Source organism: Tyto alba, unplaced genomic scaffold (genome assembly GCF_018691265.1).
Source record: "Tyto alba isolate M040663 unplaced genomic scaffold, T.alba_DEE_v4.0 Super-Scaffold_28, whole genome shotgun sequence".
In the NCBI taxonomy this organism is placed as follows: Eukaryota; Metazoa; Chordata; class Aves; order Strigiformes; family Tytonidae; genus Tyto; species Tyto alba.
Window position 1 is genome coordinate 1,532,614 of NW_024881302.1, and position 16,887 is coordinate 1,549,500.

At 54.1% G+C, this 16,887-nt stretch overlaps 1 protein-coding gene across 1 annotated transcript; it reads right to left on the reverse strand.

The window, feature by feature from the left end:
- Positions 1-462: 462 nt before the first annotated feature.
- Positions 463-15,767, reverse strand: SLC5A11 (solute carrier family 5 member 11). Its single transcript, XM_042798413.1, has 16 exons — positions 13,994-15,767; positions 12,809-12,985; positions 11,828-11,899; positions 10,995-11,099; positions 10,737-10,796; positions 10,130-10,234; positions 8,730-8,835; positions 7,832-7,912; positions 7,198-7,403; positions 6,115-6,250; positions 5,287-5,394; positions 4,740-4,890; positions 4,440-4,608; positions 3,521-3,736; positions 2,123-2,285; positions 463-1,012 (listed from the first exon to the last, which is right to left on the reverse strand). Exons 2-16 carry the CDS (start codon positions 12,938-12,940, stop codon positions 792-794), a joined length of 2,031 nt encoding a protein of 676 aa, XP_042654347.1. The 5' UTR covers positions 12,941-12,985; positions 13,994-15,767; the 3' UTR covers positions 463-791.
- Positions 15,768-16,887: the final 1,120 nt, after the last annotated feature.

The following is a 16,887-nucleotide window of genomic DNA, read 5'->3' on the forward strand; positions in this document are numbered from 1 at the left end:
CACCAGCTCCGACCGGGCCCCCGGCGAGGGGGGGGGGGGGGGGGGACAGGGCAGCACAAGGCCCCGCTGGGGACGGAGCGTTGGGTGACCCGTGGGCCCTTAAGCCCAGCCGGGGGGTTTGGGGGTGCAAGCGCCTGGCTGCGGGGTGCCCGGGGGGGGCGAGGGGGGTGCTGCCGGGGTTTGGGGCTGGGGGGGGGGCGCTGGGTGCCGGGGTTGGCCCGGGCCGGCCCCGCCAGCCCGGAGCAGCCTTAACCCAGCAAGACCTCGCCGAAGCATTAATTGCGCACCCCGGCCCCAGGGAGGGGGCTGAGGGGGCACGGCTGAGCCCCCCCAGACCCCCAAACTCCGGGCCCTGGGAGACGTCCCTCACCCCCGCGGGTGGAGGAGCTGAACCAAAGGGGAACCGAGTGCTTGTAGCTGGTTAGAGAGGCAGAAATAGGAAGAGAAGCCAGACTTCCTCAATTCCAGGCAGTGCTCTAACCCCAAAGAGCTTCATTTAATATTTAAAACAACCGAACAAACCTCTTCCGCCTAGCTGCCTCCCTTAGCTCTTGCCACCCGTCTTCTTGTTGCCAGTTCGGGTCTGACAGTGCCAGTGCTGAGCGCTCAGCACCTTTCGCAGCCAAGAGCCCCCAGTAGAAATAAGGAAAGGATTAAGGGAAAAGGTCTGTCTTCTTAAATAGAGAAATAAAATTTAGAAAGCATTAAGAATTACATTAACCCTCCGCTAATCATTATTATTTACACCGATTAAAATTAGTTGGTGGCATCTGGAATCGCATAGCCAACTGCTATGCGAAGTAGGCCCAGAGGAAGAGCCCAGCACATACACATAATAGCAAGTTGATGTTCAGGACGTGTTTCACCAGCGGTGTCTCCTCCAGAGGAGCCACGGGAAGCGGCTCGGGTTTAGGCGGTGCCGCGTTCTCGGGGTTTTCCTGCTTGCGCTCCATCCCGCAGAGCCACAGAAAGGTGGTCAGCAGCTTCGAGTTCCCTTTGGCGTCAGTCGTACCTAAAAAGACAGCCAACAGTGAGGTCTAAATCTCACCAACAAAACAAATCCCAGGAATGTATCAGTGTGGTCCTGTACAAAGGGTTTTGATGCAAAAACGCACCAGCATTCTTTACGTGAAAACACTAGCTACGCTGAGGTGTAGGAAGCCCTTCAATCAGCATCTTTTGGGGCTGTAACACCAATTTCATCCTTCCCTGGAGCTCTGAGCTCAAGTTCTGCTGTTCCCAACATTTTAAGAAACGAAAACAGTAGACCAAACCTAAAAGCTCAGCTGTAGCTGCTTGGTGCCCATCAGCTTCCTCTTGCAAGTGCGTGCTTTAGTCCACTTAAGGTTACCCCACGCCACACACGTGTAAATTGAAATTTCCCAGCTCTGGTGTGGGTTAGGGCGTACATGACTAAACGCTGGGAAGAGAGCGCTCGTGCACAGCAAACGTGAGACGCCCCAGCAGTTGGGAGATCTGCACCATAACTCATTAACTTACTGATCTTTTCAACAGCTTTTTATAGATCAAAAGAGTACACAGCAAAAGCTGCAAAGTTACATAACAGTGTCCCAAGCCTGGCAAAAACAATTGATGATAATCATCGCTGGAAAATGCAGAATGAGTTGCTATGCGTGTTTGTACCTAATACCGACAAGTACAAGTTTTAAAAAATGTAAATCCTCCTTCACTGATCTGTCAAGAACTCCGCCCAGGGCTCTGGGTTCTCCCTGCTGCTAGAGTCGATCAGAAAACATCACTGAAAAACAGAAATGGAATTTCATGAAAATAATTGTGGTTTTCCTCCACCCTCCCCTTTTCCAACCAGTTCTCCTTGCAGCGTGTGCAAGCAGCACCAGTCACTAGTGCAGGACAATGGGCATGGCTTTCTGTATCCCATCCAGCTCCTTCTTGATTTCAAGCATATGTAATGCCATCAGCAGATGGAAAAGAAACTAAATTTCTGCTTAGGTAAAACTGTCAGGTAGAAACCTTCTAGCATGCCCTGAAGTTACAGAAATCCAGAGGAAGTAGTGCTAACGTTTCTCGTCTTCAAAGCCTTTACATAATGCCTAGGGTTGTTAAGTGTAGGTATTACTGAATATGATGTTGGAGCACTTACATTTGTTATCATTTGAACTATTTTCAGTAGCAATGCTTATATCAATCTGGAGAGCTGGACGCTCAGCTTCACACACTCCTTTTGCAGCTTCAGGGGAAGGGCTGACTGCTAGGTCTTGCTTGACTGGTAGATCCCCACGTGTGAACCAGGTAAGCCGACTTATCTGATGGCATGAAGAGTGGTGTTAAAGACAACTGCTTTCATGGTTGTTTAAAGGAGTACCTGAGCAGTAGAGCAGCCTGCAGAGAGAATACTTAGAGGGGCTGAAATCTGTTCTCCTGCTCTCTTGGAGCGGGTGAACAGTCAAGTGCTCAGCTGGTGACTACAGAAGCGATGGCTAGCATCGGCGTGCTGCCTTTAGTTTTGTCTGGAACACGACAGCCGTTGGCACAGCTACGCTCTCCGAAGGACGGCATTCTTCACTCTCCGCTGCCGAGGAGGAGACATTTCTGCATGGGCCCGTCACTGGATGCAGGCTGAGAGCGGGTCAGTGAAGGGAGCAAAAAGAATGGAAACTGTGGCCAGGGAGGAATGACTCAAAGAACTGGGGTTGTTGAGAGAAGAGAAGGCAGGTGGGAGATATGATAATTTTCTTCAAATGTGGAAAAGACTCATTAAAGAGGAATGTTCTCAATATCAACGATAGGGCGGACAGGAAGGGATGAGCACAACATGAAGCTGGAAAGATTCAGGTTGGAGATGAGGAAAAACTGCTCCCGGGAGGGGCAGGTGAGCTCTCAAATTGATCACACACCTCCCTGGGTATCCTCCCTCTCTGGGGATTTCTAAGAATAAGTTCCCCAGGTCCTTCAGAAATGTGTCGGGTTAGTCCTGTCTTGAAGCAAGAGGATGAGTTGGCTGTATGATTTCTGAAGGTCCCTCAGGCCCTCCTTTCTGCTATTAATGTTTTTCTGTAGCCTCAGTATATCTATTGAAAATAGTCAAACTGGCACAAACCTGTTCCAGAGGAAGTGTGCTCTCTGCCCTTGATTTCTCTTTTCTGCGAGTAAAAATGGTTCCTCACTAAATTAGTAAGAGAGTTGATAAAGATGACCCAGAAGCTGGAATTTCTTGGAAAATAGAGGGAAAAAGCTAATTTGTCATGAATTAAACACACGTGTTTGAACTTAAGAACAGCTCTTTGTAGCATCTACTGTTGACCAGTTCCCAGGGTGGGACTCTGGATTTATGGGACCAAAATCTTAAATGGCAGCAGGCTGCTGGAGCAGAGGAAGGATTGCTGTTACAGGCCATTGCAAGCCTGATCATAAATAAAGAATGAATGGAAACTTCCACTTCCAGATTACTTATCCCCACATTATTCCCATGGAGGTAGTGTGGGGCATCCTGGAAACCCTTTACAAAAACAAAAAGAAGAAATCTGAAGGGGTGACGCACCATTTCTTCCGCGGGGGGTTCTGTGAGCATGCTCACGACCAGCACAGTGAGCGTGGAGATGGCGGCCAGGACCATGGAGAAGTAGAGATAGTGCATGTATTTCACCACGCCCGGCCGGAGGTCGGTCTCACCGCACTGGGGCTCTGGGTAGATGAAGTCCAGCACCAGCCGAATGACGCCCAGCAGCAGCCCGATCGCCAGGCCCCAGAACGCGCCCTGGGAGAGGGTGTTTGTTATTGGAGCATGAGTCGTGGAACGCTTTGGGTCAGAAGGGCCCTCAAAGCCCCCCCAGTGCCCCCCCCTGCCCCGGGCAGGGCCCCCTTCCCCCAGCCCAGGGGGCTCCCAGCCCCGTCCAACCTGGCCTTGAACCCTTCCAGGGAGGGGGCAGCCACAGCTGCTCTGGGCACCCGGGGCCAGCGCCTCACCCCCTGCACAGGGAACAATTTCTGCCTTAGATCTAACCCAAATCCACCCTCTTTCAGCTTAAAACCCTTACCCCTTGTCCCATCCCCACCCCCTGACCCAGAGTCCCTCCCCCCCTTCCCTATCCCCCCTTTAAGCCCTGGGAGGCCGCTCGAAGGTCTCCCCGGAGCCTTCTCTTCTCCAGGCTGAACCCCCCCAACTCTCTCAGCCTGGCCTCCCAGGGGAGCTGCTCCAGCCCCCCCAGCATCTCCGTGGCCTCCTCTGGCCCCGCTCGAGCAGCTCCGGGTCCTTCTGCTGTTGGGGGCCCCCGAGCTGGCCCCAGCACTGCAGGGGGGTCTCCCCAGAGCGGAGCAGAGGGGAGGTCTGGGTGCATTTGTTCTCCCAAACGCTACAAAAGGCGGCAGAACTGCAGCCTGGGGTGGTGGTTTGACCCGCAGGACCCTCCTGAGGACAGCGAGGCCAGAGGCGACGGTGCTGAGCACGGCGGGGTCGTTACCTTTTCATTTGCTCTCTTCCAGAAGCAACCCAGTATAAACACCATTGCCACGGGGGGCTGCAGGTAGGAGCTGATCGACTGGATGTAAATAAAGAGCTGCCCGCCCTGGCCAGCCTGTACCAGTGGGATCCACAGGATGGAGACCACGGTGAGCAGCAGCACAAAGACCCTGTGCACGGAAAAAGATGCCATTACTGTTAGCTCAGGCCCTTCCTTTCCAGCGGCAGCTTGCAAGGCTCTGACTGAAATGTGCCTGATGCTCAGGCTCTGATAGAATATGCATGTCCTAGTTCTCCGTACCTGCCAACAATCATGAGTTCCCACTCGGAGCAACGGGGACGGAGGTGTTTCCAGAGGTCCATGGTGAAAATGGTGCTGGCACTATTAAAGATGGAAGTCAGGGAGGACATGAGAGCTGCTATCATCACGGACATCATCAGGCCCCTGAGTCCTGGAAACAGAAGTACAGCCACGCTGAGGAATCCCCAGTAACCCCACTGTAGGATGTCCTCAAATTCTTCTTGGAGCTAGAACAGACTTTTAAAAATGTCTTTAGCCCCTATTTTAAACTGGCAGTAATAGGGAGGTGTTAACAGTTAATTCTCATTGTTAAACATCTGCGATTTATCTCTTACCCAAATTCGACTGAACTAGACCTCTGAAGAGTGGATCATCACCCGTCTCTCCTTTTGCATGCTGTCCCTTGCTGCTGTCTCACCAAAACCAACATAAACCCCACTGAAATTACAGTTGCAGGGCATTTTCCTCTCTGAGCTTCTCTCACAGGCACCTTTTGGCCAGCGCGTACCGTACCCATCAGCGCCAGCAGAATTGCCAAGCTCCTTACCTACAGGCAGAAGTTCGATGACCAGCTTAGGATAAGCAATATCGGAACAGCCAGACGGGTTGCCACAGATTTTTCGGCAAATTTCCGCATCAGCACAAGCCACCAGATCTAAAATAAGCAAAGGGGGAGCGAGAGGCAGTATTCCATTGCCACCGCAAACCGATATATCTAAACAAGTTAGTCTACTGAATGTTGGAAATTGCCTTCTAAGGGAAATACTGGGAAGTTTGGAAAGCGTCCAGCAAAGGACAGAGGACTGTCTCAACACAGCGAGAAAGGGCAGCACGGGGCTTCCCTGTTTTCCCTTCCACGCAAAAGCCACGACCAGTCCGGGCGGCTGGCCTGCCTTGCACGTCTAAGACTTCTCTAGGAGCGTTGCCCACCTGAGGACTAAGGCTCTCCCCCCGCCTCTGGCACAGCTCCCCACGGGCGAGCGCACCCACCCAGTCCCACGCCGTGAGCAGTGCCGCGGTCAAGGTGGTGCCTCTGGATTTCAAGCTTAAGCTGCTGGGGGGGGGGGGGGGGGGGGGGGGGCTAAGGGCACAGCAAAAGCAGAGCGGCTGCGGGTGGCGAGCTCCCAACAGCTCGGCACAGCTGCTGGGGGACAGGACGCCAGCCCCCCCCCGGCACCGTGCGCGGAGCAGCGCCTGGGGCCTGCTGCGGGACCACGCGCGTGCTCCAGTTTATGTGCCCGGAAGAAAACGGCTCCATGCTTGGGGCATTTGACACGTTGCAACCTTTAACTTATTCAGGAAAGGCTGTTCTGGCTCCACTGGGTTGGCACAGCCAGTTGTGATAGAGGGAACAGATCTCTCCTTCGGCACTTACCTGGGAAAAGTATTCGGCTGATCATGCCTGGCATTACCATCATAAAGAGGGGCAAAATTTTCAAGTAGGAGGTCATCAAGGAGCCTCCTTTGGCATGAGAGAGGTTTTTAGCAGCAAGGGACCTCTGAACGATGACCTAGAAATTAAGAAATGTGTTTGGTGTGCTGTCAGCAGAGAGGAGCTAGCTGTAGATGATGCGATACCAATTGCATTCATGTGTATATATACTCTGTTCTCCTCTAAACTATTGAAATCTTAGAAGGGTGAACACAGAGCTTGGCTGTAGCTTTATAATTCTTGCTTCAGATCCTGAGCACCTTACAGAAACATAGACCTGAAAGGTCATCAAATCTGAGCCTTGCTTCTGCAGCATAGCATGCTGCACAATCCGTTCCTTAACTAATCAGACTAGGCTTAGAATTTTCTTCTTCCTTTGCTGGGGACTTCCCTGACCTGGTGGCTAAGCCCGGCCAGGTCAGCAGCTCTCCTGTCAAAGCAGGACAGTCTGAAACGAGCAAAGGGAGTTAAATAAGAGAGTGCCGCGGGGTCATCAGGAGGTTGCTTAGGGCTTCAGTCTTCCTGGCTCTGGTGGTGTCACTAGGAGGGATGGTGGTCAGACCCTGGAAAGTTGAAAGAGTGAATTCACAGGTGGTTCACAGGAAGTGAAATGCTTAAGTTAAAAAAACAAGCAAACGAACAAAAAAACCCAATGTTTTTTTAAAAAAAAAAAAAAAAAAACAAAAACAAAAACAAACAAACAGAAAGAAACAATAAGTTAAAAAAAAAAAAAACACACAAAACCAAATCAAAAACAACAAACAAACAAACAGAAAACATCTTTATAGACTAGGATTAATTCACATTAATGCATTCTTACCCCATTTTATGTTGAAGTGATTCCCAAAATTTAGTTGTGCATATCAAGCTTTGCATCTTTAGGATTGAAGCCATCAGACTGTACTAAATTCCCACCAGAAATAGTAAACCAGTCCAGGCTACGTTGCAAACCCTGGCTTTGGAACCAGGTTCAAACAACCAACAGCATGTTCTGGAAGCCAAAGGAAGAAAAAAGCAGTAGCCCACCTGATCTGTACACCAGTACCACAGGGACGGGATGGTCATTCCCACCAGAACTCCCGGCCAGGGCAGGTCAGAGTTAACAGGGTCTCGGAAAATGTGAAAAGCATCTTCTCTCGGCAAGCCGCAGCTACTGTTTTCCTTGCGTGTGCTGGGAATGGCATCGAAGTATTTTGTCTGCAAACCTTCAAGACCGCCAACTTCAACAAAGCCTGAGACAGGTCATGAGAAGCAGTTATCACATCTTCCCGGGTCACTACTCTGATTTGCAGTCTCTGCAGTTTGCTATGGGTGATCCTCCACAACTGTTCTTTAAAAATCAGAAGCTACTGGCTCCAACATTGAGGGGGGGGGGGGGGGGATAGCATAACGCTAAAAGTGCTGGCTAGAGAAGGTGCTCGTTCACCTGTAATCCTGCTCCAAACGTATTTCTTTGGAGATTTTTCAGGGAGTACCCCTGGCATTTTTACCACCCAGAGAACTACTGTAAGATTATTTGTACAAGCATATATTCCAGCAGGATAATATCTAGAAAGCAGTTCCCAGAACACCAACTGAGTAATCAGTTGTGATGATCCAGCTTGTCTCTGGTAAAGCTCCTATGACAGTTTCAGTAATAAAACCCCCGGGAAACACTCACTGAAGACCATGAGAGTCACGGCCCCGATCAGCATGATGAGAGTTTGCAGAGCGTCCGTGTATATCACAGCTGCCAGGCCACCTAAGAGAGCAGAGAAGCAGCAAACTGGGGGAAACGGGGTTTGTCCTGTCGTCGCATCTCACACTCTGCAGAAGTTTTTGACAAGCGGCGTAAGCCGAGCCCCCTGCCTGGCGCCTTCCGACCGTGTTGGGGGGCAGCTCGGCCAGTTCCCGTGCACGACACTTTGGCTGAAATTTCTCATGGTTTGAATCATAATGAGTCACCATTTTGCCACTAAAAAGCCAAAGTCCAGTATAAGTACTTCTACGGGAAATACATGGAAAAACTCCAACACAAAGCCCAAGATGAATAAGGAGGCGAATAAAAAAAAAAAAAAAAAAAGGAGGGGGGCAGGGAGGGGGAAAGAGATCTTTATGAGCAACATCACTAGGGGTGAGCACTGGGAAAGGAGCAACCTTTATTTGTTAGGGATTTGCTGCTTACTCCGTGCATGGCTTTTTTCCACTTGGCCACTCATAAGCCCTGAAAGGGCATCCAAGATTGACAATGCTTTCCGCATTACACGGCTCATTGTTATGGAAATCACTCATACCTCCGAAAAGCCCGGAGGAAAAAATGTATTGTGCAAATGCCCCGGGCACAGCTTCTCCTTAAAGCAGCACGGACACCCATCCGTACCTGATACGGCCTCATAAGGGGGATTCATTTGCTCTTACGTTGTAAATTTTCCCTAACAGGGGAGTTGTCAGGTGCTCCCCCACCCCACCCCACCCCATCATCCCTACCCGTGGCAAACCCAAACTGCGCGGGAGACGCGGGCAGGGGGACGCACGGCACCGCTCAGCTCTGCGGTGAGGTCCGGCGCTCAGCCACGTACCCGCGACCGTGTAAACGGCCGTGACGGCCAGCAGGCCCACCACAGCGACGTAGAGGTCCCAGTGCAAGGCCTGCTGAATGAAGAGGGCCCCGGCGTACATATCCACCTGGGGAAAAAGGACGGTTATCGCCGTTGCAGCGACGCTATTCCGGAGCCCCTCAAAGCTGGTAGTGCCCGGGAGCGCGAGCAGTTTAGCCGACCACGCCGTCTCCTTCAATGGGACCCGCCTGGTTTGTAACTGGTCGTGACCCCGCAGCTCCCTGCACCGTCCTCTCCGCCTGGCACGTCCTCTGCGGCAGGACCAGGCTCGATTTGCTATTTAAACCCTTTATTATTACTGGTCTCCCCGGGGCGGGGGGGGGGATGGCAGCGGCGATGGAGCTGTGCAGGGAGCGGGGCAGCACGCACAGCTCGCTGGGGAAAAGGCATCGGGGTGGGGTGAGCTCGTCTCCTGCCCCCAGCACCAGCGGGGCACCGCGGTGCAAACCCCCCCACCTTGGCTGCCCCCCCGGCCCCGGTCCCTCCCTGCGGACACGGTGACGGCGCGGTAAGGAGGAAGGGTGTCCTCGGGGCCGGGAGCCGGCCCTGACCGGCCAGCTCCGCAGCTACGTGGAAACGCTGCGGTTTAGGAGAGTTTTAGGACAAGCACACCACGGAACGACAGACAGGTACAAAAGCATCCCGAACGCGGCGGGGTTGTGTTATTCCCATCCCGTGGTTGGTTTTTCCCAGAGGAGAACCTGAGCCCAGCGCCTCGGCGCCACCTGAGCCCCCCGACTGTGTTCCGAGGGGACCACGGGCGGGTGTCAGACACCGCGTCCCGCTTTGGCCCCGTACGTCCAGGAAAAACACCAGCGGGGACCCGTCTGACTTCACAGCCTCACGCACTGCCGCACCGTTAATAAACAGCTCAGGAGGTGTTGCGCAAGGGTTGGTTCGGTTATTTATTCGAGGCACTACATCAAACAGGTGCAATAAATCGCTAAACACTTTCCCCCCTAAACACAACCCGACTCCTACGTTCTTATTCACCCCGCACATACCAGCACTTGCTGCCTGCACGGGCGATAAATATGCGAAGGAAAGAAACTAGGTAAGCTGCCAGACGTACAAAATCTAACAACAGATGCGTCCACACTCGCAACAACCTTTCAATGAGCTATTGCATTGCCACCTAGCTTTCCCTCCTACTGTAGCAAGCGTTCAGATGCTTAATCGGAAAAAAAAAATAAGCTGTTCTTTTGGTGTAGGTTCTCAAAACAACTGTGGTCTACCTTCCTCAGGTGTTTCGATTATACACCCTGTCCTAAGGGCTAGTGGTTGGATTTCTCAGCCTCGCTGATTAGCACCTGTCTCCAAAGGGAGGTGAATTCAGCCTGTTGCCACTTTTTTCTACTTACGGATATTTTGGTGAAGATATAGATGAACAAGTAGAGAATCGCCAGGAACATCTGAATCCTTTTGCCTCCGAAACGTTTCCGCAAGTACTCCGGCATGGTAGTAACCTGCGCGGGAGACGCCCCGTCAGAGAAGGCGGCAGGCAGCCGTGGGGCGCGGGGGGCTCCCCCCCCAAAGCCGGCGGTTTGTACTGGCAGGAGACCAGAGGGGCCCTGCTCCTCTCACCGCGCTGGTATTTGGTTCCCCGCTGCCTGCTTAGGCCGGCACGAGAGCTTAGCAAGCACTGACTTTGCTGCAATGCCTGGCGCAAGGCTCACTGTAACCTGCGATACAAGAGCCTCCATCCACCCCCTCAGGAGATGCAGCGACCCTGCCCCGGTGCTGGGGTAGCAGAGGGGTCTGACCCCCCCCCCCCCCCCCAACCCCTCAGTGCTGTTCCTGGGCAGCAGCTCCCCCGCCTTAACCCAGGCCAGCAGCACTGCTGGGTGCCCCGTGGCTCGCACCCCGCCTTCCAGAAGCAGCACAGCAGGAGATGGTTAAGCCCTTAAGCCAAACAGGTGGTTTAAATATCAGCAAATCATTGATGGGCACAACAGCCCATCGACTTACCCCTGCTGCTATATAAATTGGAAGGAAGAGCCAGGCCAGCACCAAAACACAAAACATCCCCTGCAAAGCAAAGGGAAAGGAAGGTCAGAGGTGGTGGTCAAGGCTGGGATCAGGGGGGACACGGGGTCCGGGTTACCCCTCTGAGGCTTCAGGGATTTGTTGGCCCGCGCAGCCGGTGTGGGAGCCGCCGGACCTGTGCCCTTGTGTGGCACCTCCTTGGTGCGGGGACGGCTACCAGAGCCGCCCTGCCACACTCACGTTCCACTCGTAGGCTGTCGCGGCGATTCCCGAGGCAGCTCCCGACCCAGCCAGGCCGATGAAGTGGCCACTTCCAACGTTGCTGGCAAACAGGGAGGCGCCCACCTGGAGAAAGAGGGGCAACAGGATCTGGCCCTGGCACAAGGCGTTGTCCTCAGCCTGGTGAGATCACGGGGATGCTGTTCCCCCACTCATGACTGTGCGGGATGTGAAATCCTTGTCCCCCTCTGCCACCTTTTGCCTGCACCTTCAGTGGCTCCGGTACCTCTCTCCAGCTTCTTCCATCGCTCGCTGCCTACCACTCGTTTGAGGACGTGTTCAGGGCCATCCTGCTTCCCAACCAGGGTCTAGTCTCTTGTGGGGGAGCAGGGCAGAAGGTGGAGGTAACAAGGAGAAACGCCAGGTCGTCAGGTTCTTATCTTTGTGCGTACTGACTCACCAGCCCAGCCCACGTGAGACACCCCACCTAACAGACCGGCTCGACGTAAAGCTGTGTGGGTGATGGGGACCACCCAGTTACTGCTGGAAGTCTCCAGCTCAAAGCACGTAGAGCCAGACAGGCTTTGTGAGCCTGCGGGCTGGCTCGCGCAGGGCTGCGGCAGGGGCCCTGCAGCAGCTCCGCTTCCCCAGTCTCAAATATGGAAAAAACCTGCACTATTATAACTGGGCCTTTGCAAAACATGGAGGGCTTTTGGTTGGTTTTATTGGTTTGGGGTTGTTTTTTTTTTGTTGTTGTTGGTTTTTTTTGTTTTCTGTTTGGAAAAAGAGGTTCTGCTTGGAAAGAAGTGCTTTTCAGCCTTGCTGTAGCCTCGGGTAATGATAAAGATACTTACAGGCCACCAAACCATCTGTCCTCCAGCCAGAAAGTAGCCTTTTACAGTGCTGCGCTGCGTCTTCCACATGGACTGGGAAAGCAGAAAAGCAGAACACAGGTTTCGGCAATTATTGCAGTTGCTGCTCAGAGCAGCATCAAGCGATTTCCCCGCTGCCAGCAGAAGAAAGCGAAGGGTTTCTTGGAGGACCTGCAGTTGCTGCTGGGAAATCCTGGGGGACGAGAGAGCAGCAGACGAGGGAAGGGACCGGCCGGTGCTGTAAGCCACCTGCAGTTTTCTATCAGCTCAGCATCCCGATTAAATGTTTTCTGTGATAAGCAAACTAAATCACTCCAGGTGGACAAGGAAAGCAAGCAATTTGGACAAGAACTGCCGACGTCCCCGGTTGTTAAGCACAGCCAGGAGAAATGCTCGGCATTGCACGCACTGCTCATGGACTCCTGTTCCTCGGAGATTTCAGATAGTTTCATGCAATACCATGAGAGTCATGCACCACATTTGGAGGGAGCAACTATTCATCTCTGCCTTAGGACAGCCAGACTGTGCTTTTGCTATTACAAAAACGGTGCCAAAAGGATGTCCTTCTGCCTTAATTATATATAAGCAGTATTTTTAATTTACGGAATCTGCTGTCGAGACCACTGCGGACAAGCACAGGTGATTTATAGGACAGCATTTCCTTCCTGGATAAACAGAACATTATTATAAGCAATACTTTGTACTTAGACACCCTCTTCCTTACAAGGGCCCTCCAAACCTTGGCAAACACTAGAGCTGAACAGCTCTCCTCTGGAGCACTGAGGACGCTTCCCCAGGCTGAACTGAGGAAAAGGACCTGTAAACTCCGTCTTTCCGCTTGTTCAGTTGAATCCAGTGAAGTGCAGCCTGATTTGAGCCAAAGTAAAATAATCTGAGGCCAAAACAGCCACGTTTTTCAGTGTAATAGGGCACAGGTGAAAGCTTTTAACAGTATCTGCTTACCCACAGCCCAACAGCGAGGACAAATATGAAGTACAGCACCAGAACAGCAATGTCTATGGAGTCCAGCGACTTCTGGGGAAACGCTTCCCACGGGGGGGTCACAGGGGAGGGAGTGCTGCTGGTGGTCTCCATGGCTTCTTACGCAGGTCGAGTGCTCCTTTGTCTTGGTGCATATATCTGTTAAAAAAAAAAAAACCAAAAAAAAAAAACCAAAACAAAACGGATTGCATGGTTAGGAAAGGATGTGGCAGCACTGTGAAGGTTTTGGCTGTTTCTTGAATAAATCGGGGTTATCGGCTCTGGCTGCGGTGCTGCTCGTGCCGGGGCTGGGGTGAAGGCTCTTGTGCCTTCGTCCGTGACGCCCGTTCTGTGATGTGAAGATGCTGCCAAGCGGGCAGGCCAGCTGTGGGCTGCTTGGATTTCCTTTGCAGTGGATAATTTCCTAACCGGCAGAGGAATGGCCGCATCAGAGAGGTGCAAACCGCTGGAACAGCCGGAGGAAAGGGCTGGGATGTGATAGAACCAGCGATGGCAGCCCACGGCTCCCAGTGCGGCAGCACTGCGGGACTGGCCTTGACGAGAAACGGCTGCCAGAAACGTGCCCGTGACGAGCTGCCAGGCTGTGAAGACACGTGAACGGCGGCGTTTTCCTCCTTCGCCACAACGAGAGCTGGAGCCCGGGCGCAGAGGGTGCTCGGGATGGGCTGGGGCGGCCTGAAACCGGCACCGAGCGGCGGCGGAGCCGGGGCCGGAGCCGGGGCTCCCTCCTGCTCACCAGCCCGCACAGGCACTTCCTGCAGGTGAGATACTCGTGTGCTTCCCACGGGAATAAAACCTCATTTTCTTCGCCAGAAATGCCCGGTGAGGAGACGTGGGACCCCTGCGAGGGCTCTCCAGGGCACCCGTGGAGCCAGGCTGCCGCCCTTTGGCAGGAGGGGTTAGGATAAAGTCCATGCGAGGAGCTTGGGGAGGTATTTGGAGTAGTGCAGTTCCTCCTCATTTCCTCCCCTCACCTCAGCCCCGCCGTGAGAGCGGGGTGGGAGGCGAGTGGCAGCCGTGCGGTGGCCAAGCCAGGGCCAAGGACCACCTCAGGGTGTCCCTGGCCGTGGGTCACAGGGACCCCCGAGCCCAGCACCTCGCCGCCGCACTCCAGCCACGGAGCAGGTTTGGGGTTATTTCTCTTACCCTGCTGAGCCGAGGAGACGGTTCCTCCGAAGAGGATCAGGGCCAGCGCGCCCCGGCGCTGCCTCGCAGCCGGCTCAGCTCCGGCCCCCAGCCCTGGCGTCACCAGGACGGCTGGTCCTCGTCCTCCTGCCTACGCGCCTGGCCAGGTCCTTTGGCCTCTCTTGGACTTGTAAGGTGACGCTTACAAGCTCCCCCCTGCCAAAAAGGCCGAGGAAGGTGGGGCGAAGGGTGGCCCGCACCAGCCCGGGGCTCCCGGCACCGACAGCCGGACAACAAGCGGTCGAACAAGTTCTTCCTCCGAACTCCCGGCGCGCAGCAAAGCACAGACCGAAACAGCCGCCCTGTCCCACGGTCGCCTGTTTCACAACCTCTGCCGGCTTCAGCCTTTTGCCGATGGGTTGAACCGCAGCTGGAACCTGCCCTTAACTCACCTGGGGCCCGAAGACTTGCCTGAAGTGCAACTGGGCTGCTGGCCGGCACCGCCGGGCACTCAACGCCCAGGCATGAGAACACGGCAGAGGGAATGGAGTCACAAGCGCGGTGGTGACGGAGATGCAGTGATTTCTCCCGCTGGGCAGTATTCAGGAGGACAAGCCCTGCCCTGTGTCCCTGCTACACCCAGTCCTGCAGCACCGGCTCTGCCTGGAGCAGGGCTGCTGGGCTTGTGCATTTATGAAAAGGTCAGGCAATAAATAAGGAGGTTTCCAGTGGCAGGTACCATCCCGTCACCCGCTTTCCACAGCTGGGGGGGGTTGTAGCCTGAGACATCAGCAGCCTCCGGAGCCAAAGGTGGTACAGAGCCATGTTCTGGCTGGGTGGCAGCGCCGGGCTGGGACCGGGGGCTTGCAGCACCTCGGCCGAGCCTTTTCTGTGCCGTATAAATCCCCTGGATCCCGCTGAATTCCTTGGGAGCTTCTGCCTTGCAAGGATACAGGGCACTGATGGTCAGAAGATCAGTGCTATCTTACCTCGTTAAGAGGCAATCTGTCTTGGCTGTTGCTGAGTTTTTTACCGGCATGCTCAACCTCTAACTAGGAAACGAAAAACCGGGTTTGGTGTGCCAGCCTTGGGAAGCTGCTAACCCTGCGCTGACATTTCCTACTTCCTCCTACGCAGCTCTGGCGTTGCTGTTCCTTCTCATCTCATCCCGGGACTCTCCCCGTCGCGGGCCCGCGGCGGGCGGGCAGCACAGCCCGCGCTGTAGGCTGCATATGCTCCCTCTCACTCGGAGAGTCGTGTCTCTCCCTTTGGCGTGCCCGTCAGCAGAGAAAGGAAACGCGGGATCCGCTCCGGGAGAAATCCCCGGAGCAGAGCAGAGGTGCCCGGTTAAAGCTCCTCTCGCAGCTCCCAAGGCCGGGGGCGAGGCTGGGCAGTAGAAAAATGCAGTAAACTCCGTTGCTCTGATTTCAGATCTTAACTCTGCCACGGCCCAGTGGAAATTTTGCCCGTTTTATGAATTCAGCTCACAGCCCGGTCTCCCTCGGTTCCTGGCACAGGCGGCAGCGCTTTCCTCGCCAGAGATTGTGAGGAAGGAACACCCGTGGCATTGAAATGAAGCGGCTGAAGCCAGCCCTTTATCAATGGTGCCGGGAGAGGCGCAGCCCACGTGGGTCTCGAGTAACCCATCGGGAGGACCGTATCGCTCTAAATGCCTCCTCAACGGGATTTTTTAAAGCATTCCCGGGTCCATCCACCTCCTAAAGACACCACCGCTCGCCGGGGCTGAAACGCAGCCCCGACCCCACACACCAACCAGAGCTCCCCGCCTCGAGGTAGAAGCTGAAAGGGAACTTACTGCGCTCAGCTGGGTCTCATTCTGTTCCCTGCGCCGGGCACCACCGAGCCTCTGCCAACTGACAGGCAGCTTAAATATTGCCAGAGAATCGGGATTTGCCAGCGGAGCTGTTAACAGTGTCACAAGGAATGAGAAGGAATATTTATAGTCAAAGTTAAACTAATTGCCCGAAGTTCTCCTTCGGTCTCCCGTGGCTCTGGTGAGAAGTGTATTATTTTCACTATCAGGGCTCATGGGTCAAACTCCACGGAGTGCCATTCTCTTAAGCAACCTGCGCAGCTGGAGAAGGGACAAGTAACAATAAAAAAAATCCGTGCTGCTGTCCTTTCAAGCCGACAGCCCGTGACACAGGGGGGAGCTGACAGCTAGTCCTGTCTCTGCGTTTATGCCTAAGCCTCACAAAGTTCATCCAAGGGCTGGGGTTCACAACTCAGTTCTGAGTCTGTAGGTTAATCCCAGCATCAATCCCCTTCTGGGACCAGGCTGGAGGCTTTGGCTTCAGCATCATCTGCCTGAAAATCTGATAAACCCTTACTGCCAAATAACAGGCAGAGAATGATGCCGAAGAGGAACCTCCCAGCACGGCGAGAGGCCGTGGCAGGAGGCAGCTCTTACATCTCTGAAATCGGGGTGCAGGCAACCCGCTCGCCGGGCGAGAATGGGCACTGCCCCTACACAAGCCTAATCCACGTCCCGCCGGTGGAGTTAGCCACCCGAATTTGAGTGCGTGGCATCCCCTAAGGGCACGTTTCACCGGCGAGGCCTCGGCGGATCCGCGACGCCTGGGTGGAAGGTGCAGCCCAAGGGGAGCAGCCCCCGGGGAGCGCCGGTCCCGCATCGCCGGCCTCCCTGAGCGCAGGTGCTGCTTTTGCCCCTCTCGCCGCTTTTGCCACAGGTTTTGTGGACCTTGCCCCTTCCCTGACAATCTCAGCTGCCAGAACCAGGACTTCAGCTCTCACCTTCACTTCTGAGTTTTCTAGATTGATAATGGAGGCGAGTTAAACAAAACAAACAAACAAAACCAAGCAAAAGGCACCCAGAGCCTAAGCAACCAGAAAGCAACGCAGGAAAAACGTAGGATCTGTGTTTTATCTCATTG